General features: G+C 47.0%; 1 protein-coding gene and 2 non-coding genes across 3 annotated transcripts; 2 read left to right on the top strand and 1 right to left on the bottom strand.

Moving 5' to 3' along the window:
- Positions 1–3,233: 3,233 nt before the first annotated feature.
- On the bottom strand, positions 3,234–25,390 carry LOC132479687 (protein VAC14 homolog). Its single transcript, XM_060083179.1, has 8 exons — positions 25,371–25,390; positions 23,382–23,460; positions 23,002–23,174; positions 5,716–5,866; positions 4,997–5,104; positions 4,333–4,442; positions 3,942–4,048; positions 3,234–3,424 (listed from the first exon to the last, which is right to left on the bottom strand). The coding sequence occupies exons 1-8, from the start codon at positions 25,388–25,390 to the stop codon at positions 3,282–3,284; spliced, it is 891 nt and encodes a 296-aa protein (XP_059939162.1). The 3' UTR covers positions 3,234–3,281.
- Positions 8,141–8,211, top strand: TRNAG-GCC (transfer RNA glycine (anticodon GCC)). Its single transcript has one exon. It is a non-coding gene; the product is annotated as a tRNA-Gly (tRNA).
- Positions 8,849–8,919, top strand: TRNAG-GCC (transfer RNA glycine (anticodon GCC)). The gene has a single exon. It is a non-coding gene; the product is annotated as a tRNA-Gly (tRNA).
- Positions 25,391–26,684: the final 1,294 nt, after the last annotated feature.

Genomic DNA, 26,684 nt, shown 5'->3' with positions numbered 1-26,684 from the left:
TGTCCCCTGCATTGGTAGGCAGATTCTTAACCACTGCACCACCAGGGAAGTACCCTTAATTTTTTCACTGAAGTATAGTTGATGTTACAGGTGTAAAATATAGTGATTCACAATTTTTAAAGGTTAATGCTCCATTTATAGTTATTATAAAATATTGACTATACTCCCTCTGTTGTAAAATATATCCTTGTAGCTTATTTATTTTATACCTGATAGTTTGTACCTCTTAATTCCCTACCCCTATCTTGCCCCTCTCCCCGCCTCCACTGGTAACCACTTGTTTGCTCTCTGTATCTGTGAGTCTGTTTCTTTGTTATATTCACTAGTTCATTGTATTTTTTAGATTCCACATATAAGTGATATCATACAGTGTTTGTCTTTCTCTGACTTATTTCACTTAGCGAAATACCCTCCAGGTCCATCCCTCTTGCTGCAAGTGGCAAGTTTTCATTCTTTTTTTTTACAGCTGAGTAGTACTCCACTGTATATATACACACCACATCTTTATACATTCATCTGTTTTTTTAAAATTTTTATTTTATATTGGAGTATAGTTGATTAACAATGTTGTGTTAGTTTCAGGTGTACAGCAAACTGATTCAGTTATACATATACATGTATCTATTCTTTTTAAAATTCTTTTCCCATTTAGGTTATTACAGAATATTGAGCAGAGTTCCCTGTGGTATACAGCACACCTTTACTTTGCTATGTCTTTTTTTTTCCCTCCTGACACTGACAAAGAGATTTGTTCATAGAGAACTCACTCTGAAGATGACATTATATCTCAATGGCTTAGGCTCCATATGCAGTTTCTTCTCTGTCTTTAATTAAATTTGTTTTTTTCAGTGCTGTAGCTGGGAGCACTGTGTTGACACAACTCATTCTTGTACAGAACAGATTAAAATGTCAGTGTTCCAATGTTCTCATCTGTGAGAAAAAGAAAATACTTGGGATATTTTATTTATAACTTTTAAAAGACTCCTCTGTGAAGAAAGATAACTTGTAGGCTGGAAAACCATTTGACAGTTAAAAGGACAGAACTCTAATATTAGTCTAACAAAAAAGGGGGAAAAAGACTGAAAGTTTACTAAAACTCTTTTCTAGGGATTTAGAACACATCTTTCTATTTCCTTCTTAATTTTCACTTAATTGTATCTTTTAATTCCCTAGTGTTCTGCTTAATCCTTCTAGATGCTGTGTATGCAGAATATTGACAGTTCCTGCAAAAGGCAGTTAGTCAGTCATTGCAGTAAACACACATATCATGTGGAAGGAGGGCTACTAGTCAAGGGAAATGGAGTTGGCATATTGAGCCTTTAACCTTCATATCATAAGTCTGAATGTATCTGTTTTAACAATGGAGTCATTAATATTTGTTAGCTAGTTACTGGTGAATAGGTCCGCAAATTCACCTTGCTACAGCTTGAGACTCTTCTGCCTATCAGGTGTTCACAGGATATAAGCTACATCAGTTAACGCTGGGTGCTGTGCAAATTTTAGAAGTCACAGTAAAGAGACAGGCTTGCTGCAAATTGATAAGGTAGGGACTTAATAAGAGGAGCCAATATTAATGGAACACTTGCATGCATCTAGAATATTTAAAAGTGTCTCTATGTATTGATGTATTGACTGTCTAATCCGCACAGCTCTATGAATAGGTGATATTATCTTCGCTGTACAGATGGGAAACGGAGGCCTGCAAATGTAAAGTAACTTGTCCAAGGCAACACAAGAAATGGAGAAGCTGGATTTGAATCCAGGGAGTCTGGTTCTGCAGCCTATTCTACTAGAGAGTTTCTGAAAGTTTATTAACTCTTGATATTGTACGGTTTGGGAGCTTTTACTCTCTGGTGATGTTGCCTGAGTGGCGTCCTGAAAAGTAGGAGCTTGCTGTGACTCCCCCCTTTCCCTTTTCTTTTCTCCTCCATTACTTGCTGAGTCCCATTAATTCTAGACAACATCTCTCAAATTTGTCCCATTTTTCCTATCACACTGCTGCTACCTTAGTTCAGGCATCTTTGGGACATAGCAGCAATCTCCCGATGTCCCTCCTGTCTCCATTCTAACTGTCTCCCTCTCCACCCCCGCAACTGATTATCTGCATTGATCCTATAGTAAATCTTTATAAGAAACCAATCTGATCAGGTCCTTCACAGGATTAAATGTAAAATAATACCTAGTTACAGGCATATATCACATTTTACTCATCCATTCACCAGTTGATAGACGTTCGGGTGGCTTCTACTTTGTGGCTATTACGAATAACGTTGTTATGAACATTCACGTAAAAGGTTTTGTGTGGACATAGGTTTTCATTTCTCCTGGATATATACCTAGGAGTGGAGTTGCTGGGTCAGATGTTTTTTTGAGGAGCTGCCAGACTGTTTTCCAAAGCAGCTGTCCCACTTTACGTTCCCACCAGCAGTGTATAAGGTTTCTAGTTACCCCACGCTCTTGCCAACATGTTATTTTCCTTTTTATTTTATTTGATACTTGCCATTGATACTAATACTAATGGACGTAAAGTGGTATCTTTACGTCCATTAGTATTAGTAGCTAAGGATGTTGAGCATCTTTTTATGTGCTTTTTGGCCATCTGTATATCTTCTCTGGAGAAATGTTTATTCAGATCTCATTTTTAAAAACTGAGTTTATTTGAGTAATGAGAGTTTATATATTCTAGATACAAGTCCCATATCAGATATATGATTTATAAATATTCTCTTCCCTTTTGTGGAATTGTCTTTTCACTTTCTTGATAGTGTCTTTTGCTTTTTTCCTTCTATTTCTTGGCTATGAAGTGTGGCATGCGGGATCTTAGTTCCTGGACCAGGGATCAAACCCGTGCCCCCTGCAGTGGAAGCATGGTGTCTTAACCACTGGACCACCAGGGAAGTCCCTTGATAGTGTCTTTTGAAGCATAAAACTTTTAAATTTTGATGAATCCCCAAATACCTATTTTTTCCTTTTGTTCCATGTGCTTTTGCTGTCATATTTTAGAAGCCATTGCTCAACCGAAAGTCATATTTACCCCTAAATAGAATTATATAGTTCTAAATATAGTACTTAGGCTTGTGATCTATTTGGACTTTTTCTTTGTGTGTGTATGGTGTCAGGAAGGGGTCCAACTTCATTTTTCTGCATGCAGGTATCCTGTTGTTCCAGCACTATTTGTTGAAAAGACTAATTTCCCCCACTGAATTGTTTCGGCACCTCTTAAGAAAAATATCTGACCACAAATGTAAAGGTTTATTTATGGATTCTCAGTTCTATTTGATCTATCCATCTATTACTGTAGCTCTGTAGTAAGTTCTGAAATTGGGACGTATGAATTTTCCAATCTTTTTCCTCTTTTGAAACGTAGTTTTGCCTATTCTGGATTCTTTGCATTTCCATATGAATTTTAGGATCTGAAACATTTCTGAAAAAAATGCAGCTGTTATTTTGATATCGACTGAATTGAATATGGAGATCAATGTGGGAAGTATTGTCATCTTAAGTCATCTAATCCATAAATGTGGGATGTCTTTACGTTTATGTTGGTATTCTCTAATTTTTCAATGTTTTGTAGTTTACATTCTATAAGAATTGAACACTTTTGCTTAAGTTGTGGGACTGTATTTCATTTTGGTATCTGTTTTTCTAAATTATATACACAAGCATCATATATTGTTTATACAGTAAAAAGTTATGCCATAAGGCGAACACTGTTAGTATTACTATGGATTACTAAATCATGAATTAGGATATATAGTAAGGTCCCCTATTTTTAATTCCTGAACTTGGTTAGTTATATCTTTGTTAGAGAATTGGAATCTCTCCCACAAGGACCCACCGCCACACTGATTCACACTCCCACGAGGACCCTCTCTGAGATGGGGAGACAGAAAGGTGCTTCTGAGGAGGTGGTGGTGGCCTTGGGGCCTTTACACACTCACCCGTGGTCTGGCAGTGGATCACCAGGATGTTGGCCATCTCAGCAAACTTAACACTGGAGGGGTTCTTTTTAATTTCCTTCAAGAATTCTCCAAGGACCACCTCACACCTACCAATGAGCAAAGGAGAAAGGAGACAGCTCATGCAGCCAGAGCCAGAGGAGCCTGCACCAGTGCCATTTCTGCTGTGCTCTGGGGGACACGCTTGTCAGATGGACATTTTTCAGAGGCTGGGGGTGGATTATCTCCTAGCTCCTCAAAGCAGGAAGCACACGAGCCAGGAAGAGGACGGTGAATTTCGTGTTCTCCCGCCGCCGCCTGACTGTTGGGTGTGGGGTACGCGTACGCACCAAGGGGCCCCTGCAGCCGCCTGCCCCTCCCCTCCTCCACTCACATTTTCCGAATCTCTTTGCCGTTGTCGCCCAGGATCTGGAAGAGTCCATCCAGGATCTCCGGCAAATAATCCAGCAGGTTAATGTCTGGCACGGACTCCAGAACCAGGATCTGCCCCAGGGGAGGAAACCATCAGGGAAAGTCACCAGCCAGAGAACCTGCATCTCCTCTCCCATCCTCCGGACTGGCCAGCGAGAAGGGGCCCTGCCGAGGCATCTTTTCAGGGCATTGCGGGTGTCCCATGGCGGGGGCGGTGCTAGTAGCTGTTGTTTCTGTTCATTGGGCAGGGGAACGGCAATTTAACCCCAGGGCAGTTCAGATGCCCGGGGACGGGGCGGGGGGTGCAGGAGGGAACCCATGGGAAAAGTGGGCAAGGCTAGAAGAGGTGTGACAGCTGGAGGAGCACAGCTGGCTTCCAAGGTAAATCTGGGTGTTTCTGGAGACAAGGAAGGAACCACATCCTCTTCAGAGGCAAACGTGATGGGCTTTGGGGGCAGAGCTGAATAAATGTGTGTTCGGATTATCTGGTGTCACTGGCTCCTAGAGGGATAACAATGAGGCATCCCCACAGCCACAGGAAGTGCCCAGGTGAGCCAGAGAGCAGACCTCACTCAACTAGAGGCTCCTTACGGCTGGAGAAGGAGTGTCGTGGGGCCAGACCTTACCCAGGAGATGATGAACTGCCGGGCGTACTGGTTGTTGGAATAAATCCTCTCCCGCAGCAAGGGGATGAAGCCCACCAGGTCGAACTTGTTGCTCTCTGTCACGATGTCCTGTGGGTCAAAGGCATGAGAGCTGCCTGCTGGGGGCGGGACTGCCTGACCTGGCTGAATCCCTGGCCCGGGCTGGCTCCAGGGGTCAGGTGGACACAGTGGAAGATGACGGAGCCTGAGTCAGGCAGGAGAGGCCCCCGGAGCATCCCTCCTCACACAGGCTGAAGGACCAGCAAAAAGGATGCACTGAAAGCAGGAATCAGGGTCGAGAGAACTAATCAAAAGGCAAAACCCTGCATCTCTGTGGTCTGGATCGAATGCCCTGGTGAGCTGAGCATAAACTGCCCCTGTCACTGGGGGCAGGGTGGGGTCAGCATGAGGGGACATTAGGGTGACAGAATGGTTCTGTATTTTGATCCTGCTGTAGACATAACTCTGTACTCTCATCATAGAGCTGTATACTATTCCATTAACTGCAAGTGAAAAAAATTTTTTTTAAATTACGAAGAGCATCAAGACCCAGGGTGCAAGGCTGCAGAGCCAGCTTTGTGGTCTGAGATGTGGAGAGACTGGCAATAAAGAAATCACAAGTCTGCAACACCCTGCTGGGGCTCGGGGGTCAGGGTCAAGGCCCTGGCTGGTCTGTACGTTCCTCCAGGAGAAGGGCTCACCTTGCCCAGCACGATGGAGCAGGCGGCCAGGCCGATGAGGCCCCCTTTCCGGCTGTGCGGGTGCTGGGACAGGGCAAACTCCTGAGACAGCGTCTGGATCACATGCCTGATCTGCACGGTGTTGTTCTGGGCCACGAACTCCCGAACCAGCCTGGAGAGGGAGCAGAGAGGGGCTGCAGGACCAGCGGGATCAGGCTGCTCCTGCTGCTGCCGGCTCTGGGGCCCGGGGCTGGGGTGAGGGAGGGAGATGACCTGTTTAGAAAGAGGAATTGGGAGTCAGGCGTCTCAGGGCAGGGCTTTCCCAGTTCTGCTGCTGACTGGGAGGCGTTGGCTGGGTCATGGTCCTTTCCCTTTTCTGGGTCTCCGTTTCCCTTTGTCTACGACAGAATGAAGAACGGTGGTAACGGTGTCACTTCTGGGAATCCGAGAGAATGCAAGTGAATGTCCTGCTGGGGCCCCAAAACTGTAGTGATCCACCATGTTCATTCAGTACTTGCTCAGTGTTGCAAGCAGTTCATGCACCCAAGTGGTCCTCTGTGTCTGTGTCATTGTTTCTAGGGATCCACAAACAAACAAGTATGTGTAGCAACATGACACAAGCAACACCACAGAAGCAAGAACGCCACAGGTAAGTCTCCCTGGGCTGACGGGGAGGCGCCACCTGAGTCAGATCTTAGCACCATTAACAGGCCTTTTCCAGATAAAGAAAGGAAGGCAGGGAACCTCAGGCATAGGGAAGAGCCTGGCTACAGGTGGGGGCCCCGGAAAGACACGGTGTATTTAGGGAGGGTGAGGACTCCGGTGTGGGGAAGGGGTGGCTGGGGACAGTTGCGCCGGTGAAAGGTTTCCAGCAATGGGGTGACATATTTATGTCTACATTTTGACCAGAGAGGCTGCCCTGGATGGGGGTGGCCTGGTTTGACAGAGGGAGACTGAAATATCTCCCAGGAAGAACACCACAGCTATCAGGGTCAGGAAGGGGACCTGAAATACGGCTGAGGCAGTGGGAAGCAGCAGGGAGAGGGGAGAGGGCAGGAAGGGTAGAGACGCCTGCAAGGTGCCCACCTGGGGGCTGATGCTAGCAGGGAGAGGGGGTCTGAGGGAGGCAGCGCCTGTGGTCACCCTGGGGGGATGCTCCCAAGGCAGGCCCCGCCCGAGTGGAGGTGAGCACAGGGAGGCCCAGCTCCGTCAGGCACCAGCGTCTCCTTTCAGAGCCCAGTGGACGTGAAGACACTCTGCCCTTCGGAGGCTCACAGCGTCTCTGCGGTGAGAAGCCTCATGTGGGCAAATGGTGGCGTGAGGGGCTCAGAGAACCACTGGGGAGCTGCGGCCTGGGGGTCAGGAACATCTTCCCAGGAGTGGGAACTGAGCTGCACCTCGGAGGAGGCAGGGACCCTGAGAGAAGGAAGCAGGTGTTCCGGGCAGGAGGAAATGTGTGGGCAAAGGCAAGGAGAGAAAAATAGCCAAATGTGCCTGGGGTCCAGAGAACAGCAGGCAATCAACTGGGATGAGCCGGCCTGGCAGCTCAGGTTCAGGAGAAGGGATCTCACGTCACGGGTAACGGGGAAGCTGTTTACGGGTTTTGAAGAGATGGTGAAAGGGTGTTTTAAGAAGCCCTGAGATGGATGGGAAGGGGGAGACGGTCCCATCATCAGCTAGGAGGGACTAGAACCCGAGTAGCAGCTGAAGGTGTGACGAGGGAGGCCTAGAGATCACAGACTTGTCAGAGTAGCTGCCTGGACTCATTGCCTAATTGCTCTGTGGCCATCACAGCAGGTACACGGCTCACCTACGGCATAAATGGGGGTCTCAAGCGGCTCAAAGAATTTTAAGGACAGTCAAGTCCAAAAGGTATTAATTAGTTTGTGTGGTTCCAGCTCAGTGTCAGGAACCTGCTAGCAATCAGCACTGTTTAAATCAGTGTGCTGTCCTGTGAGGCTGTGACCACTCCTGTAAAAAGGCTGTTCAATGGGGATTACAGGGCTTGATAAAGATTCAATCCCGCAAGTCGTAGGGGGCGTCTATTCTGTGCCTGGGACTGTGGCCACAGGTGAATCAAACAGGCCTGACTCTTGAGCTGGCGGACGTGGGAGCAGAAACAGGGATTCCAGGAAGGGGCTGCGCAGATGGTCTGTGAGGGGCCTCTTGCTTTGATCTTTATAGGGTGTGATTCCACCAAGCCCACCCCAGGGGGCTGAGGGCTGTGGATGAACCAAGGGCCTCGGGAGGAAGCCAGTTCCAGAAGTGCCCCCTCCCTAAGCAGTGTAATAAGGCGCAGCAAGGATGGCTCTACACAAACCCGTTGTTTTCTCAAACAGGACAAACCAGCCAGACGAGGCCCAGTGATGTTTCAGAGCTCTCTGACTACTGTGACAGACACAGCCTCTTGAGAAAAGCCCTGCAGGTGTACCAGAGAACAGCCAGAGCATTGGTGGTTCAGTGGTAGAATTCTCGCCTGCCACGCGGGAGGCCCGGGTTCGATTCCCGGCCAATGCAGTGCTGCTTTTTGGCCTCTTCCTGGCAAGCTCCCCCAGACATCCTGCTGCAGGATCCAGCTCCTCAATCACGCCTGGCCTGCAGCAGCCAAGGGTGCTGCGAACCTCTGAGCACACTTCCCTGCTTCGTGAGCACGAACAGCAGCTGGCTTCTCCACAGAGGCACCCCTGGCTGTGGGACCCTTCACCCCGTAAGGGGATTCCTTCTGCACCCCCTGAGCCTTGGCCCATCTCCAGCAGGAAGCTGTGCTGAAGCCTGTGAGCTGTAAAACAGCTCAACACACCACGTGAACGTGGGATGGGAGGACCCACACTTCAGAGAGGAGGAAGTCCCCAGAGTCTCAGTGGGCTTTTTGCTACTGAGAAGGAACGACTTGAGCTCTACTTCCTGTCCTGACGTCTGAAGGCAAATCAACTTCTCAGGCAAACACATAACCCGCACACACGCACACACACACACACACACACACACACACACACACACGCACACACAGCCTCCTCCTGCCGTCGTTCCTGCTCTGGAGCCTAAGCCTCTGCCGTTGCAGCTGTGCTGATGTGGCCTTCCAATCTGTGAATCAGCGTACACACAAGGGGACTGGGGTTAAAGGGAGGTGCTCAGACAGCTGCTCACAGCTGGAGCATTGGTGGTTCAGTGGTAGAATTCTCGCCTGCCACGCGGGAGGCCCGGGTTCGATTCCTGGCCAATGCAGCAGCAAACGTTTTTAAAATCATCCTAAGAGACTGGATTTGACACTTCACACTGCCCACAGAATTGGTGATACAGTCTGAAAAACCTAGAATGACTTTTTTCTGGCTTGAGTTTTCCACGCCTGTTTCCTAAATTCCACAGAGACCTAGATCTTGTGTCCCCTTGTTCTTGAGGAGTCCAGGATGTGGGGATCACCAAAGCTGCTGCAAGCAGCTGTGCCTCCCCTCCTGCCCAGACAGGCTGCCCGGGGACTCTGACTGCGATGCCCCTGGGGAAGCCAGGCCGTGTGTGTTTCTGCTCCGTCCGTGTTAGAGCAGCCCTGAGAGTGGGCGTAATGACATTCATGAGGCTCCAGCAGAGCAGCAAAGAAGACCCAGCCCTGCCAGCAGCACAGCCCATCCTGGAACCACCTCCTCGCCTGTCTCCTTGTTTCAGGTCACAAACGGTCCCTGAGCCACCGGAAAGGGCCCTCCTCCCCACCTCCCCACTTGAGAGTCGGCAAAGGGGACGCATTCGCTGCCCCTGAGGGGCTCTCTGCCAGAATCCCGTGGAGGGGAAACAAGAGGCCTCAAGGACTTTCATGCAAAACAAAAAAAATCTGGTGAGGACAGTGCAAGGTGAGGAGGGGGCAGGCGAGAAAGAGCACAACCGGCAGCTTTTGTGGGGAGGGAGTTAGGTGTGGCTTCACGAAGGTCAGCTTTTGCAAGGGGTTCTGAAGGATCAGTAGGTGTTCATTCAGGGTGAGGAAGCCCAGGCAGAGGGAACAGCATGAACCAAGGCTCGGAGGAGGGACAGAGGCCCTTGGATTGGCAGCACAAAGCACACAGGTGGAGGAGACGTGGGTGACAGGGCCAGAGAGGCTGTGCCCACTCACATGCTTGGCAAAGGAAGTGGCCGTGAGCAGCCACGGAAGGTACGAGTCATCTGCAGCGGTGGGTGGTAGGATTTGAACAGCGTTTAGGGAACTCTGAGGACTGCAAAGGCTGACAGAGACCAAACGGTGGGAGAGCACGAGGAATGGGGCACTAACGTCGGGTGACAGCGGGCAAGTGTGACAGGGTCTCCTGAAGGGGGAGGAGATGGGCAAGGGGAATATCTGTGTTCAGCACCCCCCGACATTCCCGTTCGCTCTACACCAGCTGCAAGGTCCCCCCACCCCGAATCTTACCAGGACGCAACTCAGGGCACCCCAGGTCAGTACAAATACAATGGCCCATTCAGTTCCCGAGGGCCTGGAACCCCAAGTCTCCATCTGCTCTTGGAGGAAGAATATTATCAGTGTCCAGGAGAGCGAGACAATGACAGACAGTGGTTGCCTGTGGAGGGGAACCCTGAGAACATGTTCTCACCAAAACCATCAGTTCTTAGAGCACTGGGCCTGGCCCTGTGGGTCACCCCTGGGGCCACAGCAGGAAGACCTGTCCCACGAACCCAGCCCACGCTCTCTACCTGACAGGGTGATCAAGACAGGGCCAGCTGACCCCTGCAGTCTCACTGCTCAGCTGCCCAGCACAACTGTCCTTTCCAGTAAGGACTTCTTACTGGGCCCTGCTATGCTGCTCCTTGGACACTTCCTGTCCATTCCACGCCATGGGGAAGCTCCCGCTCCCGTCCACATCCTAGCCAGCCTTCAAAGTCCAGTTCACATCCAACCCCCTGCTTTTCCTGACCATCCCAGGAAGGACCACTCCTCCTCTGCATGCTGAAGGACTCGGCGACCCTGCAGTCTGTGCCCAGCACTGCACCATCGAGTGTCACGGGTTCTTTCTCATGTGTTTCATGTTTCTGGCTGCACAGCTCCAGGCCAGAGTCCCTGAGGACAGACTGGTGCCACGATTCTCTGCCTCTTGAGCGCCAGCCCTCTCCCCGCGTCTAGAGCTCCCCACACAGTAAGTGACGAATCAGTAAGCATCTGCCCAGGGACCCACCTGTGCCGGTGGGCGGGGCCGCAGGGCAAGCTGTAGGGAAACACGGGCAAAGCCCCACACGCTGCCGTACTGGTGACAAGGGGTGGCCTGCTCATCTACAGCTAACCTGTTGGGTAAATCAGAATTGTACTTGGACGGGCCTAACCCCTAGTTTACAATTCAAGTTAGGAGGGACAAAGGGCACCACTACCAGGATCTCAAAACGCACACTGAGAAGGACCAGGTCCCCAGGGCATGGCTGGGGACAGATGCTGATGCCAGGATGTGACTTGACATGCGTTTGCCTAGGGGTGAACCAACCCCTTGGGGGTGCCCCAAATAGCCCCCGTCAGCAGGACCTGGTCTCTCCACAGGGCACAGGCAGAGAGAAAAAGCAATTACAAAGGGAAGCAGAGGAAGTGAAGTTTGAAATCCGGGCGCCCCCAGTTCCAGGCTAGTGTGTCTTCAAAGAACACCCCGTCTCCTCTTTCATCTCCACGTTGTGAGCCACAGCTGGGGATCTCAACTAGTTCTGAAGTTAATATTTGGCCCAGAAACTTATGATCACAAGTCCCAGTGACCTTTGCTGACATTAGGGTCACATGCATAGCTATTCTATGTCCCAGAGAAGAGATTTGCTTCATTCCTCTAAAAACTCTGGCTGACGAAGTATCCTCTAGAGACTGCTCAGAGCCTCCATTCTCAACTAGTCAGAGGTGTCGCAGGATGGCAGGAACACTCGTTCCCCAAGAGGCACAATGCCCAGTGCTGGCCAACTCCAAGCTCTACACTGCTCTCAACTTCACAAAGTGCCACACCTTGTCCCTGACTGAGAAGGAGCCACAGACAGGCCAGGATGTGTCTTTCACCTAAGGAGAACCTGGGGCCTCGTCTCAGCAACACAACTGAGATAGGAAAGGGGCAGGGCACAACCTTTACAAGAATGACATAGCCATTGAGGACACGACATAAACTGGTTAGAACCAACTAGGTCCAAGATGGCAGCTGACTGACTTTCACTAACCTTGAGCCTCAGTACAGGCTCACTGTAACACATCAGCAAGCTAAATGCCACACCCACAGGTGCCAGGTCAATTCCGAGGCAGACAGTAAAAGGCCAAAAGTGGGTGGTGGCTCAATTCCTGAAATAAGCCTCTCACTCATTGGCCTATGAAATTACCCACCCCTATAAAAACTGACAGTCGCATACCTGGGGCCTCTCTCACCTTCCGAGATGGCCCACACTCTGTCTATGGAGTGTGTATCTCCCTGAATAAACCTTTCACTTTACTATGGCTCGCTTTTGAATTCTTTCCTGCATGAAGACAAGAACCCACATTCGGCGGCCATCCCAGGGATCGCCTGAGACCTGGGATGTGACCATCCTCTTGCGCCCCCACTTTCTTTCTTGCAACAAAACCACAGCGCTGCACTGGGCCCCTTGGCCTCTGTAACGCAGCTCAGGGACAACCACAGGCTGCATGAGGACTGGGGAGCTGACCACTTCTCACGAACACACTCTAAGTATTCCAGGGGGTGGTTATTCCTCACAGCAACCTCCTTCTGTAGTTATTATCATCTCATCATTTAAATTTGAAGCAGAGCCTCAGGGAAACCAAGTCCCTTTCTTGAGGTCACAGAGGATCTGAACCTTGGCACCTACAAAGCCCAGGCCCCCTCAGCTGTACGCCCATCTTCTTAAAGCACGTCAGCTGCAAAGTGCACACACCCAATTACAGAGGGTACTTCCCTCGTGCACAACTCAGGCCCCAACTGAAGTGCAGCTTTCTGCATGCCTTTTCACCACTGTCTAGTGTTAGACGTCTCTGAAGCATTCCTCCACCACACACGCGTGTACATACAGATGAGGTACATACCTGAGATGTTGAAATGAAGGTCTAGGGGTGGTTTTCTACCATTAAGGCAGGAAAGAAGTAACCACTTGCTGAGCACTTACTTACTACATGCTGGGTAATGTGGTGGATGCTTTACACGTGTAATCTCATTTAAACCTTAAAATAAGCCACGGAGCTAGGTACTATAATACCCATGTTACAGATGGGGGGAACTGAGGCTCAGAGATGTTAATGAAACATACATCACACAACTTACGGATGGTAGGTGCAGAAATCAAACCTAGATTTTTCTGACACCAGGTCTGAAATCTACCATGTTACATTATCCCCTCTTCAAACATCAAAGCGCCCACCTGTCGGATGCCTACTGGGTGCCAGGCACTTTACATGCATTATTTCATTTAACCCAATCTCATTTTATTTGTTGATGTCCAAATGGCCCGGCCAGGAGGTGGCAGAGGTTTCAGCCACTGCACGCACATTTCTGTGTCTTTAGCGGAGACGGCCTTGGCTGTGAGTTTGCACTGTTTTTAGAGGATTACATAAGATAATGCATGCAATGTGTTCTGCACTGCGTATACTCCTGTAACAGTATTCGTGCAAAGTCACAATCAGACAAACTGTGATCTTAAACACACCATACAAGATCATATTCATTCATTAACCACTGACTGAGAACCTGCTTTGCTCCTGGCTCCAAGTAGGACAGAAAGATAATCCAGAGTTGTGTTTATTCCTGTGCTGTAAAAATTTCAGCCTGGACTTTGGGCTGCCTTTTTTACCCTGGCAAGTCCAATGATCCACCTCAGTTCTCTATGTGACATGCTGTAATTGGGCAACATATCCAGGCAGTGATTTCCCAAACAGAAGCTGGCAGGTAAACGTCTCCTCCATCTGCTTTGCTGAGTATTTAAGTAACCTGGTTTCCACTTGCTCACTACTCTCCACTAACTGAACAGGAAAAGCCGAACATCTGCCTCTGAGGAAAGGCTCAAGAGCTTCTGAAAAGGCCCAAGAGTGAGTTAAGTAACAAAATACACTGAGCGACATGAGAAACAAAAGCAAACATAAACAAAAGGGACTACATGAAACTAAAAATCTTTTGCACAGCTAAGGAAACAATCAACAAAATGGAAAGGCCATCTACTGCCTGGGAGGAAATATTTGCAATGATATATCTGATAAGGGGTTAATATCCAAAATATACAAAGGACTCATACAACTCAACATCAGAAAAACAAACAACTCAATTCAAAAATGGGCAGAGGACCTGAATAGACATTTTTCCTAAGAAGACATGCAGATGGCCAACAGACACATGAAAAGATGTTCAACATCACTAATCATTAGGGAAACGCAAATTAAAACCACAATGAGATACCACCTCACACCTATCAGAGTGGCTATCATCAAAAAGACAACAAATAACAAGTGTTGGCAAAGATGTGGAGAAAAGGGAACCCTCGTGCTCTGTTGGTGGGATTGCAAATTGGTGCAGCCACTATGGAAGATAGTGTGGAGGTTCCTCAAAAAATTAAAAATAGAACTGCCATGTGAGCCAATAATTTCATCTCTGGACATTTACCTGAAGATAACGAAAACATTGATTTGAAAAGATGTATGCACACCATGCTCATTGCAGCATTATTTACAATAACTAAGATATGGAAGCAACCTAAATTCCCATCCATAGATGAATGGATAAAGAAGATGCGGTGTATATTTACAATGGAAATTACTCAGCTATTAAAAAAATGAAATATTGCCATTTCCCACAAAATGAATGGATCTAGAGGGCATTATGCTAAGTGAAGTAAGTCAGACAGAGAAAGACAAATACCATATCGTCTCACTTGTATGTGGAATCTAAAGACAAAAACAAAAGACAAAGCAAATTGAAAACAGACTCATAGATACAGAGAACAAAAGGATGGTTGCCAGAGGGGAGGGGAGGAGGAGGGCAAAATAGTTGAAGGGGATTAAGAGTTACAAACTGCCAGTTATAAAATAAATCAGCCAAATGGATGTAATATGTAGCAAAAGAAATATGGTCAATAATATTGTAATAATTTTGTAGGGGGACAGATGGTTACTACCATCTTATTGTGGTCATCATTTCGTAATGTATGCAAATGCCAAATCACTACATAGGACACCTGAAACTAACATAATATTGTACATCAACTATATTTCAATTTAAAAAATTTTGCACTTGAAAAAAAAAAAAACAAAAAACAAAATACACTGAGCATCCACTGGGTGTAATCAGTGGAAAAACTGTAAAGAAGAAACGAGTCCGAGACGGCAGGAGGCACGTTTGGATCTCAGGTGACAGTAACTGTGACCACTGCATAAGCACTTTCCTCATACTGTAACACAACCTACAGGTACTCTTATTTTTTTTAAATTGAGATATTCACATGCCATAAATTCACGTGTACAGTTCAGCGGGTTTTAGTATGTTCACAAAGTTGAGCGACTGTCACCACAATCAGTTTTACAACATTTTCATCATCCCACAAAGATTACCTCATTAGTAGTCACTACCCATATCCCCCAATCCCCTTCCCTAAGCCCTAGGCAACCACTAATCTACTTCCTGTCTCTGTGGATTTGCCTATTCCAGGCATTTCATATAAGTGAAATCATACAATACATGGCCTTTTGTGACTGGCTTCTTTCACTCAGCATGTTTTCAATGTGCATTTTTTTCTTTTAAGATGAGTTAACTGAGGCACAGAGAGGTTAAACCCAAGGTCACAAACTCAAATGCTTACAGGGGCCAAGAAAGAGACACAAGTGAGAAGGCCAAGGGAGTAAGACAGGCTGTGCTGAACTTGTCAACACAGGAAGCAAACTGGGGAGCCCAAGTCTTGGCTGGGGTAGGAGGTTGGACCCCTGGGTCCCTTGATCTGCTGTTTGGGCCCCACAGAGCCATATCTTCCCATTCCTTAAGAGAACCCAGAAACTCGAATTTTACTATGAAATTTGTCAGTTTAAAAGACCCTGGGATCCAGGCCAAACCAAACAGGTCTGTTGGCTGGACACAGCCCCTGGATGCCAGTCTGTGATCCCTGAATGAAGCAATTTGCTGAGGTCCCACTGCTGGTAAAGAGCAGAGCTGTGTGGAATTCTGACCCACACTGTAAAAATTACCTGAAGCCAGTGGGTAATAAATAGTGTCTCCCTACAGAAGTGGTAGGCTCCAAAGAGCTAGGTCAAACTCAGCAGTTCAACCTTGATCTGATCACAAAGCCCCAGGGTTCCTTTAAGAGATGCCAGAAACCTGAAATTCACTGTGAAATTTCTCAATTTAAAATACCCTTCAGGGGCTTTCCTGGTTAAGAATCTGCCTGCCAGTGCAGGGGACACGGGTTCGACCCCTGGCCCAGGAAGATCCCACATGCTGCGGAGCAGCTAAGCCCGTGAGCCACAACTACTGGAGCTTGTGCTCTAGAGCCTGTGAGCCACAACTACTGAAGCCTGTGCGCCTAGAGCCCGTGCTCCGCAACAAGAGAAGCCACCGCAATGAGAAACACGCACACAGCAACGAAGAGTAGCCCCTGCTTACCGCAATTAGAGAAAGCCCGCGCACAGCAACGAAGACCCAACACAGCCAAAAATAAATAAATAAATAAATAAATTTAAAAAATTAAATACCCTGTAAAAAGTCAGCAGAAGGAAGGAAATAATAAAGATCAGAGAGGAAATAAATAAAATAGAAATTTAAAAAAAATTCTAATAATCAATAAAACCAAGAGCTGGTTATTTGAAAGGTTAAACAAGATTGAGAAACAGGGAACCCTCCTACACTGTTGGTGGGACTGTAAATTGGTAAACCACTATGGAGAACAGTATGGAGACTCCTTTAAAATCTTAAAATAGAACTACCATATGATCCAGCAAATCTCACTCCTGGGCATATATCCAGAGAAAACCATAATCTGAAAGGATATATGCACCCCAGTGTACAGTGCAGCACTATGCACAATAGCCAAGGCATGGAAGCAACCTAAATGTCCATCAACAGAGAGATGGATAAAGAAGATGTGGTACATATACACAATGGAATATTACTCGGCCATAAAAAACAGCAAAATAATACCATTTGCAGCAACATGTCTGGACCTAGATAGAGATTATTATACTAAGTGAAGTAAGTCAGACAGATAAAGAAAATTTCATGTGATATCATTCATATGTGGAATTTAATCTAAAAAAAGATACAGGGCTTCCCTGGTGGCGCGGTGGTTGAGAGTCCGCCTGCCGATGCAGGGGATGGGGGTTCGTGCCCTGGTCCGGGAAGATCCCACGTGCCACGGAGCGGCTGGGCCCGTGAGCCATGGCCGCTGGGCCTGCACGTCCAGAGCCTGTGCTCCGCGGTGGGAGAGGCCACAACAGTGAGAGGCCCGTGTACCGCAAAAAAAAAAAAAAAGATACAAATGATCTTATTTACAAAACAGAAGCAGACTTATAGATATCAAAAACAAACTTATGGTTACCAAAGGGGAAACATGGTGGGGAGGGATAAATCAGGAGCTTGGGATGAACACACGCACATATAAGATGACCAATGGGGACCTACAGTACACCACAGGGAACTCTACTCAATATTCTGTGATAAGCTATATGAGAAAAGAATCTGAAATAGAATGAAGATGTGTATATGTATAACTGAATCACTTTGCTGTACACCTGAAACTAACACAACTGTATATCAACTATACTCCAATAAAAATTTTTTAAAATAAATTTATTTTATTTATTTATTTTTGGCTGAGTTTGGGTCTTCATTGCTGTGCGTGGGCTTTCTCTAGTTGTGGCGAGCGGGGGCTACACTTCATTGTGGTGCGCGGGCTTCTCTGTTGTGGCTTCTCTTGTTGCAGAGCACGGGCTCTAGGCGCACAGGCTTCAGTAGTTGTGGCTCACGGGCTCTAGAGCGCAGGCTCAATAGTTGTGGTGCATGGGCTTAGTTGCTCTGCAGCATGTGGGATCTTCCCAGACAGGGCTCGAACCTGTGTCCCCTACACTGGCAGGTGGATTCCTAACCACTGCGCCACCAGGGAAGTCCCAATAAAATTTTTTTTAAAAGATGCTCAAAATCGCTAATTATTAGAGAAATTCAAATCAAAAGTACAATGAGGTACCACCTCACAGCAGTCAGAATGGCCATGATTAAAAACTACAAATAACAAATGCTGGAGAGGGTGTGGAAACAAGGTAACCCTCCTGCACTGTTGGTGGGAATGTAAGTTGGTGCAGCCACTGTGGAAAAACAGTATGGAGGTTCTCAGAAAACTGAAAATAGAACTACCATATGATCCAGCAATCCCATTCCTTGGCATATACCCAGACAAAACTCTAATCTGCACCCATATGTTCATAGCAGCACTATTCACAATAGCCAAGACATGGAAACAACCTAAATGTCCATCGACAGATGAACGGATAAAGATGTGGTACATATATACCATGGGGTAATACTCAGCCATAAAAAAGAATGAAATAATGCCATTTGCAGCAACATGGATGCAACTAGAGATTATCATACTAAGTGAGGTCAGAAAGAGAAAGACAAATACCATATGATATCACTTATATGTGGAATCTGAAATATGACACAATGAACCTATCTACGAAACGGAAAGAGACTCAGGGACACAGAGAACAGACTTGTGGTTGCCAAGGGGGAGAGGGGTGGGGGAGGGATGGAATGGGAGGTTGGGATTAGCAGATGTAAACTATTATATATGAAATAGATACACAACAAGGTCCTACTGTATAGTGCAGAGAACTATATTCAGTATCCTATGATAAACCATAGGATATTTTAAAAAAAGAATATTTAAAAAATATTCTTAAACTATTAAAAACAAAGAATGTATATTTATGTATAACTGAATCACTTTGCTGCACAGCAGAAACTAACACAACACTGTAAATCAACTACACTTCAATAAAATCAATTTAAAAAAAAAGCAACACCCCCACCCCCAAAATAAAACAAAAAAAAGACAATAGCAAAATCACGCTTACCTCAAACAATGAAAACATGCCAACCCTTCCACAAGAGAGACAGGAAAAAATATATTATTAAAAAAAATACCCTGGGATCCAGGCCAAACCAAACAGGTCTGCCGGCAGGACACGGCCCCTGGCTGCCAGTCTGTGACCCCTGGATGAAGCAATCTGCTGGGTGGAATTCTGACGCACACTCCAAAATCTGCCTGAAGTCACTTGGTAATAAACAGTGTCTCCCTACAGAGGTGGCAGGCTCCAGAAGGCCCGGTCAAACTCAGCAGTTCAACCCTGATCTGATCACAGAGCCCCAGGGATCCCGGCTCCCCACGCCACCCTCCCCACCCTGCCTTCCCCAGCAGGCAGGGACTCATCCCTCAGGAGCTCTGATCCTGGAGCCCCTCCTTGGGCTTCGGTGTTCTCAGGGCGCAGGGCCTGGGCACGTCCATTTGCTGGCTTTGGGAACTCAAAGTTCAGGAACACCAGAGACTTGCCAGTGAGCCCACCCGGGGTCACCACGGAGGGCACCATCTCTCCCAGCCTGCAGTGAGGGCCCTGTCACCGCAGTGAGGGAGCACCCACCACACTTATCAGAGCGCCTGCTGGCATTTCTCCCCCACGCTAGACTCTCCCGGAGAGCAGGGCCTGGGGTCTCACCATCCCTGTCCTCGGGACTCATCAGGGACTATAACCCCTGACACCCAGGGCCCGCAAAACCTGCCACAGCCATTCTAAAATCTTAGCCTCAGGGCCTTATCCTTGAGAAAGCTGTGTGGGCGTGTTGGAGCCAGGCTGTGGGGTAAAGCCTCTCCAGGACTGTGCACAACAGGCTCTCATATTTAGCCATCAGATCCTGGTCACCTAACACAGCCTGGTCTTGAGAGTCTAGAGTCTGGGGTCCTTCAGTCGAGCCAAGCATCCGTCTCTGCGTTTTTAGTGTCTGAGGCCTGTCGTCAAGATCAAACACCCCCCTCTTCTTAGGAATTTTAATCCCTCACTCCTGCACCCCATGCAGTACTGGTTCTGCCACCCGAGCAGATAGATGGTTTCCAGAAAACATCAAGTGGCAGTTAAAACTACCATGGGGGTGTTCAAGGATGAAACTTATTAAGTATATGTTCCACTTTCAGAAGGGAAAACGATTCATGTAGTGGGGAAGCCTTTTGAGACAGAAGAACCTGAGTTTTTAGATCCAGGTTCTAGCTGTGAAACCTTGGGATGATTCCTTACCCTCAAGGAGCCTCTGTTTCCTCATCTGTGAAATGGGGTAACACTACCTAGCTCATAGGGCAGCTGCGCAAAATAAATGAGATGAGGGATGTACAAGGGCCAAATCCTCCTCCCCCCAAATAGGGCAGACAGCGTTTTACACGTGATCACTTTTTGAAATGATCAGTGGTATGGACTGAATTGTTCCACCCTGCCCCCTAATTCATACAACCCTGGTGGCAGTATTTGGAGATAGGGCCTATAGGGAAGTAATTAAGGTTAAATAAGGTCATATAGGTGTGGCCCTGATCCAATAGGATCAGTGTCCTTATAAGCAGAGACACTAGAAAGCTCTCAGGTGAAGCACGAGTAAGTCACTGTCCCTGATATCAAACAGGACACTCCTCATCCCAAACATGTCTGAAGAAGACTCCAAACTGAGTGTAGTCCTCTAGGCCAGTGCTTCTCCAACGCTAATGTGCACCAGGGATCATGTTAAATATGCAGATTCTGATCCATAGGTTTGGGGTGAGGCTGGAGAATCTGTTCCTAACAAGCCCCCAGGGGGTCCTGATGCTGCTGCTCTGCAGGCTACACTTTTGAGTAGCAAGGTCCTTAGACTGCAATGTTATTTCCCCACCAAAAATGTATGAACATTCATTCATTTAGATGCCAACCGTCAAATGCTGCCAGGCACTGTGCTAAGTGCTGAAGATAAATAAAACAGGGTCTCTGCTCTTAAGGAGTTTATAGTCCAGTGAAGGCCCTAAGGGGTTTCCCCGATTCCACAAGCCAAGGGCAATGTCAAACACAAAACGAACCCCATTAAAGACAAAGCCCTTCCAGAATAGCCTGCAGAGTGAGAGCACTTACACAAGATGTGTTGGAGGCAACAATAATGCTGAGATGAACACCTCTATTCAAGGACTCAACCGATGACTCAAGCTATAAATAAAACTGAACATTCCTGGGAAACAGAGCGGGTGATGGACAAAACAGGTGTCACTATAGCGTCAGCTGATAAAACCACGGATATGGAGCCAAGTCTATACATCAGCTCTGGGTCTCCTACTCATTATAGCAATACTTATCATTACGACTTGCTGGCACTGGCGAGAGTCAGGGTAGCCACCACTAGTGGTGGGAAAAGAGAGCATTCTAGAAAGTGGTGCTTGATGAGAGAAGCAGCTAGGTGGTTCTGGACACACTGGATGTTAAAGCTGAATGGGAGGGTACTCTTAGCAAAATCCAAACCCTTTAGCCGAAGAGGAAGCTAAAACCCAAAGCAGTTAAAGCAGTGGTTCTCAACCGGGGTGACTGTCCATCCCCACGGGACATTAGGCAGTTTGTCTGGAGACATTTTTGATTGTACAATTGATAGAAAGCTACTGGTGTCTAGTGGGTAAAGATCAGGGATGCTGCTAAAAACCCTATAATGCACAGGACAGCCCACCACAACCAAGAATTATCTGTCCAAAAATATCAGTAGTGCTGAGGTTAAGAAACCCTGAGTTAACGAATTTGCTGGAGGTCAAAGAATGAGTGTCACACAACAGACTAGATTAGAGCTGTACAAAGCATTCTGCAGTGATGGAAATGTTCTAAAATCTGCACTGTCCATTATGGCAGCTGACAGCCACATGTGGCTACTGAACATGTCATATATGGGTAGTGTGACTGAAGAACTCGATTTAAATTTTTTATTTTGTCTTTAATAATTTAAATGTAAACAGCCAAGCATGGCCAGTGGCTACCCTATTGGACAGGGCAGGACTACACTCCGTATTTCCTGATGCCCAGACTGGCATTCTTTCAGTTTCACAGCCTGCTCTTTTCTACTCCTCCGAAATTACCCACCCACCAGACTTTATCACAAAGATTTGGCTGGAAAAAATACAAAAGTAAAATAACAGCAGACAAATCTTAATAAAATGTTCACAAACATCTTGTTTTGTAGATTGCGAAAAAAGCAAAATGTCAGGTCATGGTTACACATACAGTTGTCCCCCGTCATCCGAGGTTTCAGTTACCAGTGGTCAACCGCAGGTCCAAAATATTAAATGGAAAATTCCAGAAATAAACAATTTCTAAGTTTTAAACTATATGCTGTTCTGAATGGTGAGATGAAATCTCCTGCTCTCCCACCAGGACATGAATCATCCCTTCCTCCAGCACATCTGTGCTGTATATGATATCTACCCATTTAGTAGGGTTATCAGATCAACTGTCAGTATCGCGGTGCTTATGTTCAAATAGCCCTTATTTTACTTAATAATGGCCCTAAAGTGCAAGGCTAGTGATGCTGGCCATTGGGATATTCTCTTACTGTGCCTAATTTATAAATTAAACTTTATCATACATATGTATGTATAGGAAAAAACAGTATATATAGAGTTTGCTACCATGCAAGGTTTCAGGCATCCACTGGGTGTCTGGGGACGTATCTCCCACAGATAAGAGGGTCCTACTGAACACGTAATGAGACTGCAGACACAAGAAAGATCAAAGTATTCCTACTTCCGCTTGCAGGGAAGCGTGATATGACAGAGGTAAAACAAACAGCTCTCTGAGCCTTGAGGTTTTGGACCTGATTTCTCCACTTGGTCAACTTACTGTCCCTTTCACTTCTCAGAGGCTGGGTAAGAAATGAGGCAGGTCAACATCCTTAGCAAATTCTCACGCTTCCCATCTCCCTCGCATGAGAGGCCAGTCTCTGATTTGCTCGTTTTGATGGAGACCACACTGAGGACGCACCATGTGCCAGGCACTGTGTTAAGCACCAGATATACGTTATGGCGCTTCATTCTCACCGCAGCTCTAAGCAGCACACATACATTACGTCGCTTCATTCTCACGGCAGCCCTTTGGAGCATCAGTAGGTTAAAGAACTTGGCCCAAGTCACATAGTTAGAAGCAAAGCTGGGACTGCCCATCTCCTGCTCTTAAGCACGGCCCTAAGGGCCTGAAACCTGGAGTAGCAACACTGGCTGCAAAGGCGTGAGGAGCTGCCCGGAGGAGCGGGACCCCTGCAGAACCAGGACGGAGTCCCGGGTCCGCTCTCCACGCCCATCCCGGGTGCCCGCGGCTCTTACCTGTCTATCTCCAGCGCTGCCACCTTCAGCTTTCGCAGAGCTTGTCGTTGAGGGCGCGCATGGTGTTGGGCGTGAGCGGCGCGAAATCCTTCTCGGGGTTCATGGTAGCAGCTCGGGGTGACCCCCGGAGCCCCGCGACTCCTCAGCCTGCGGCAGCCCGGGCCGCGCCGGGGCTAGGGGAGTCTGCGGCTCCGCGCTGCCTCCGGCGCCGGCTCATGAACCACGCCGCCCCGGGCCGCCTGTCTCGCTCCGCCGCCGCGCGCCGCCTCGGAACAGGGGCCGGGTCCCCGTCTCCGCACACCTACCCTCGACTGCCCAACCGGTCAGGAGTCCCACTTGGGGCCCGCACTGCAGTTCTTAAAGGGCAGCAGCCATGTTACTTGGATCAGGTGACTCTGCAGCAGCTTCCGCCTTCCGCCGCTAGGACCCGCCCCTCTCCAGCCACGCCCCCGCACGCACCTGCAGGGGATTTGGCCACGCCCCACAAGGCTTCACCTTCTCCCCTCACACTCCATCTTTCGACCCCAACAGTCTGAGTCTGGTTTGAGTCAACTGCCCGCACGTGGTAGGCTTGGCACTTGGTGGGCTTCTGTAGATGTTCGTGAGAACGAAGGGGCTCCTGGAGCCTGACTCGCTTAGGATAATTTATTCTATACTTACTGAATCTGCTAGTTCATTCACTACTTAGTCACCAGTCAATATCTCATATGCCAAAGTTTCCCGCATTGGAGTAACACCATCTTGATTTTCGCTATGTCCTAGCCACTTGTACTGTTATTTTAAAAGTACTTTCTAATCAACTCACTTAAGAAAAATCTTAAATTCGTTCTTTAGCCTTGCTTATGCCTTAAAATCATGGGCTTGAGTAGTGACATATTTTTCTAAAACATATAAATTTCCATTAAAAACAGAACTATCTGCCTACCATCTAAAATCTCAGGTACCAACAGTGGCTGTCACCCCACCATTTGGGACTCAGGATGTGTTTATTATGCTCTGATACCTTGGAGGGCTGGGTTACAGACAGCAGAAGCCCCAAATGTGTTGATTGCAGGTCTCCAGGTGGATCCACTATAAAGCGGCCCCTCCAAGTGCTTTGAAGTTTCACACTAAATGGTGGAACAGAAGTTGAAGCTGTGTGATAAAAACTTAAAAAGCACTTTATGGATGCAGTGTGGCTAAAGATACAGTAACAGGGAGATGCATCAGAGTTCCTTATCATAAGCTTCCATAGTGGACAGGGATTTAGGACAAAGCTATAATACCACAGTGGAACCCAATGAGGATTAATATTGTTAAAAAACAAAATTCAGCTGAGTAAATTTGAGGATCTAATTGGCTTTATTCAACAATTCACGACTCTGGCAGCATCCCATCTAGCAGACAGGAGCTTCAAGGAGCTCAACAAAATGGAAGGCTTTTATAGGCAGAAGGGGGTGGCAGCTAGGAATGAAGTAGATTGTTTCAGGCATGTCACCTTCCTTTGGGGAAGGGGGGTGTTTATCATGCAGATTACTTCACCAGAGCTGATCAGGTAATTCCAGATTAACGAGTTAAAGGTCATATTGCTGGGAGAAGCTGAAACTACAAGTAGGTTAGATATTAAGTCTTGGTTTGCTGACGTGGGTTTAGCACAAGTGAATCAATTTGGGGCCTGTTTCTTTTTTTTAACAATATGAAATAACACTGGTCGTACTTTTTTCTAATGAGTGAAAAGCAGTCATGTAAAGCTTACAACAGTCTTGAAAATGGAGTGTTATCCTCAGTGAACAGATCAGAATCTATGGGACACAATGAGTGGCTATGGCTCATAGAATTCGAAGATGGTCCCTAAGAGTCCCACGCTTTTTGCTGTACACCCTGTGCAATCCCCTCCCTTCAACTGTGATTGTCTTGTAAATATGATGGACTGTCATTCTAACAATTGTCATGTTATATAGCAGAAGATATTTTGCAGATCTAATCAATGTCCCTAATCAGTTGACTCTGAGTTACTAAAAAGGGAGATTATCCTGGGTGGGCCTGACCTAATCAGCAGAGGCCTTAAAAGAAGTTAGGAGAGATTTTAAATGGGAGAGATATTCTCCTGCTGGCCCTGAGGAGTCGATAATAACAACAGTGAACTGTCTATGATGGATCACTTGGTAAGGACCTGAGAGTGGTCTTTTGTTGCTAAAATTGGTCCCCTGTTGTCAGTTGCCAAGAAAATGATACGTCAGTGAAATGGCTGCCAGGAAATGAATATTGTCAACACACTGAGGGAGTTTGGAAGATAATCTTTCCCCAGTTGAGCCTCCAGATGAGGATGCAGCTGGCTGGCACATTGATTTCAGCCTGTGGGAGCCTGAGCCAAGAACCCAATTTAGCACCTTTTGGACTCCTGAACCATGGCAACTGAGATAAGACATTTGTGTTGTTTAAGCTGCTAGATTTGTGATAATGTGTTATGCAGCCATAGAAAACAAATACAGGAGCTATCCCCAAACTCAACAAGTCATGGAGGAATTGGGTCTAGAAAAATCTGTGAAAAATGTGCTTTCCTTTACTGGTGGGGTTTTCACAGCTTTTAAAACCCTTGCCAACACAATCTGACAAATGAAGGTGGGTGCACCAACAACCTGAAAACTGCCCCAAATACAGATTCATCTCCAGAAGAAAATGTATTGCTTAATAGCTTCCTCCCCTTACCTTGATACCAAGTAGCACTGATAAGGGCATTTCTAAATGTCTTGCAAAGTTTATGTCTTTAGAATTCTGATGATGGTTGAGGTAAAACAATGCAAAAAAAATCAGTAGGAATGATTTGGATCTATTTCTCTAGGGTGTATTCATTTCCACTAGATCCATATCTAATATAATATTTCATCTGTTTCTTTTGCTGTTTGGTTTGGCTTTTTCTTAAGGGTGAACTGAATTTCCCATGGGTCATAATGTGATACAATTTTTAAATAATTGAAACAGTAAGGAAATGTTTTTATACCAGAAGGAACTCTTTTCTCCTGAAATCACATTCTGGCCTAGGTTGCTAAGAAACCAGTTTTTCATTCAAGGCCGAAACCAATGCTTTGTCCTACCTTTAGTTCAGAAGTTCCTGAAAATAACTGTTTCTTCTTTTTTCTGACACCTTGGAAAATGTCAGCTAGTTAAGGTTATTTATGCATAACTGGACTGGCGTTGGTACTGAGAATAAAGCCTGCTCCATGTGCTCACTTCTCCTCTGTCCGTGGTGGCCAGGCCTGCCGTGCTCAGGCTCTTCCAGACTAGTGGATAATTAGTATGTCTGGTTGCACAGTGGCCATCATTTCACAGTTATAACTCATCTGCACATATGTGTGATGAGGCCTGGTTGGTGTTACATAACTTATGGGCATTGTTGCAAGAGGGTGCAGGTGACACTGTAAGAAACTGAACCCGAATCTTGAACTGCACAAAGCAGTTTCTCCAACAGCAGAGTGTGATTTTGCTGGAGGGTCAGGGCAACATGTTGAGGGTGTGAGAGGTTTGGGAGATCCCAAACTTGGGATTTCTTCAGACCCAGCAGGCCCTCATGACGTCACAGTATAATCACCTCTGACCTGAGGCAGGACGCGCCCAGAGAAGTGGTTAGACTTAGGACGCCACACTCACCAGGGCCCTGTGTCGAACAGTGTCAGGGGGCCTCATTCACATTGTCTTCCGTGCAC

This window comes from Mesoplodon densirostris, chromosome 19 (assembly GCF_025265405.1).
Source record: "Mesoplodon densirostris isolate mMesDen1 chromosome 19, mMesDen1 primary haplotype, whole genome shotgun sequence".
Taxonomy (NCBI): domain Eukaryota; kingdom Metazoa; phylum Chordata; class Mammalia; order Artiodactyla; family Ziphiidae; genus Mesoplodon; species Mesoplodon densirostris.
This window is presented reverse-complemented; position numbering and strand designations above follow the sequence as displayed.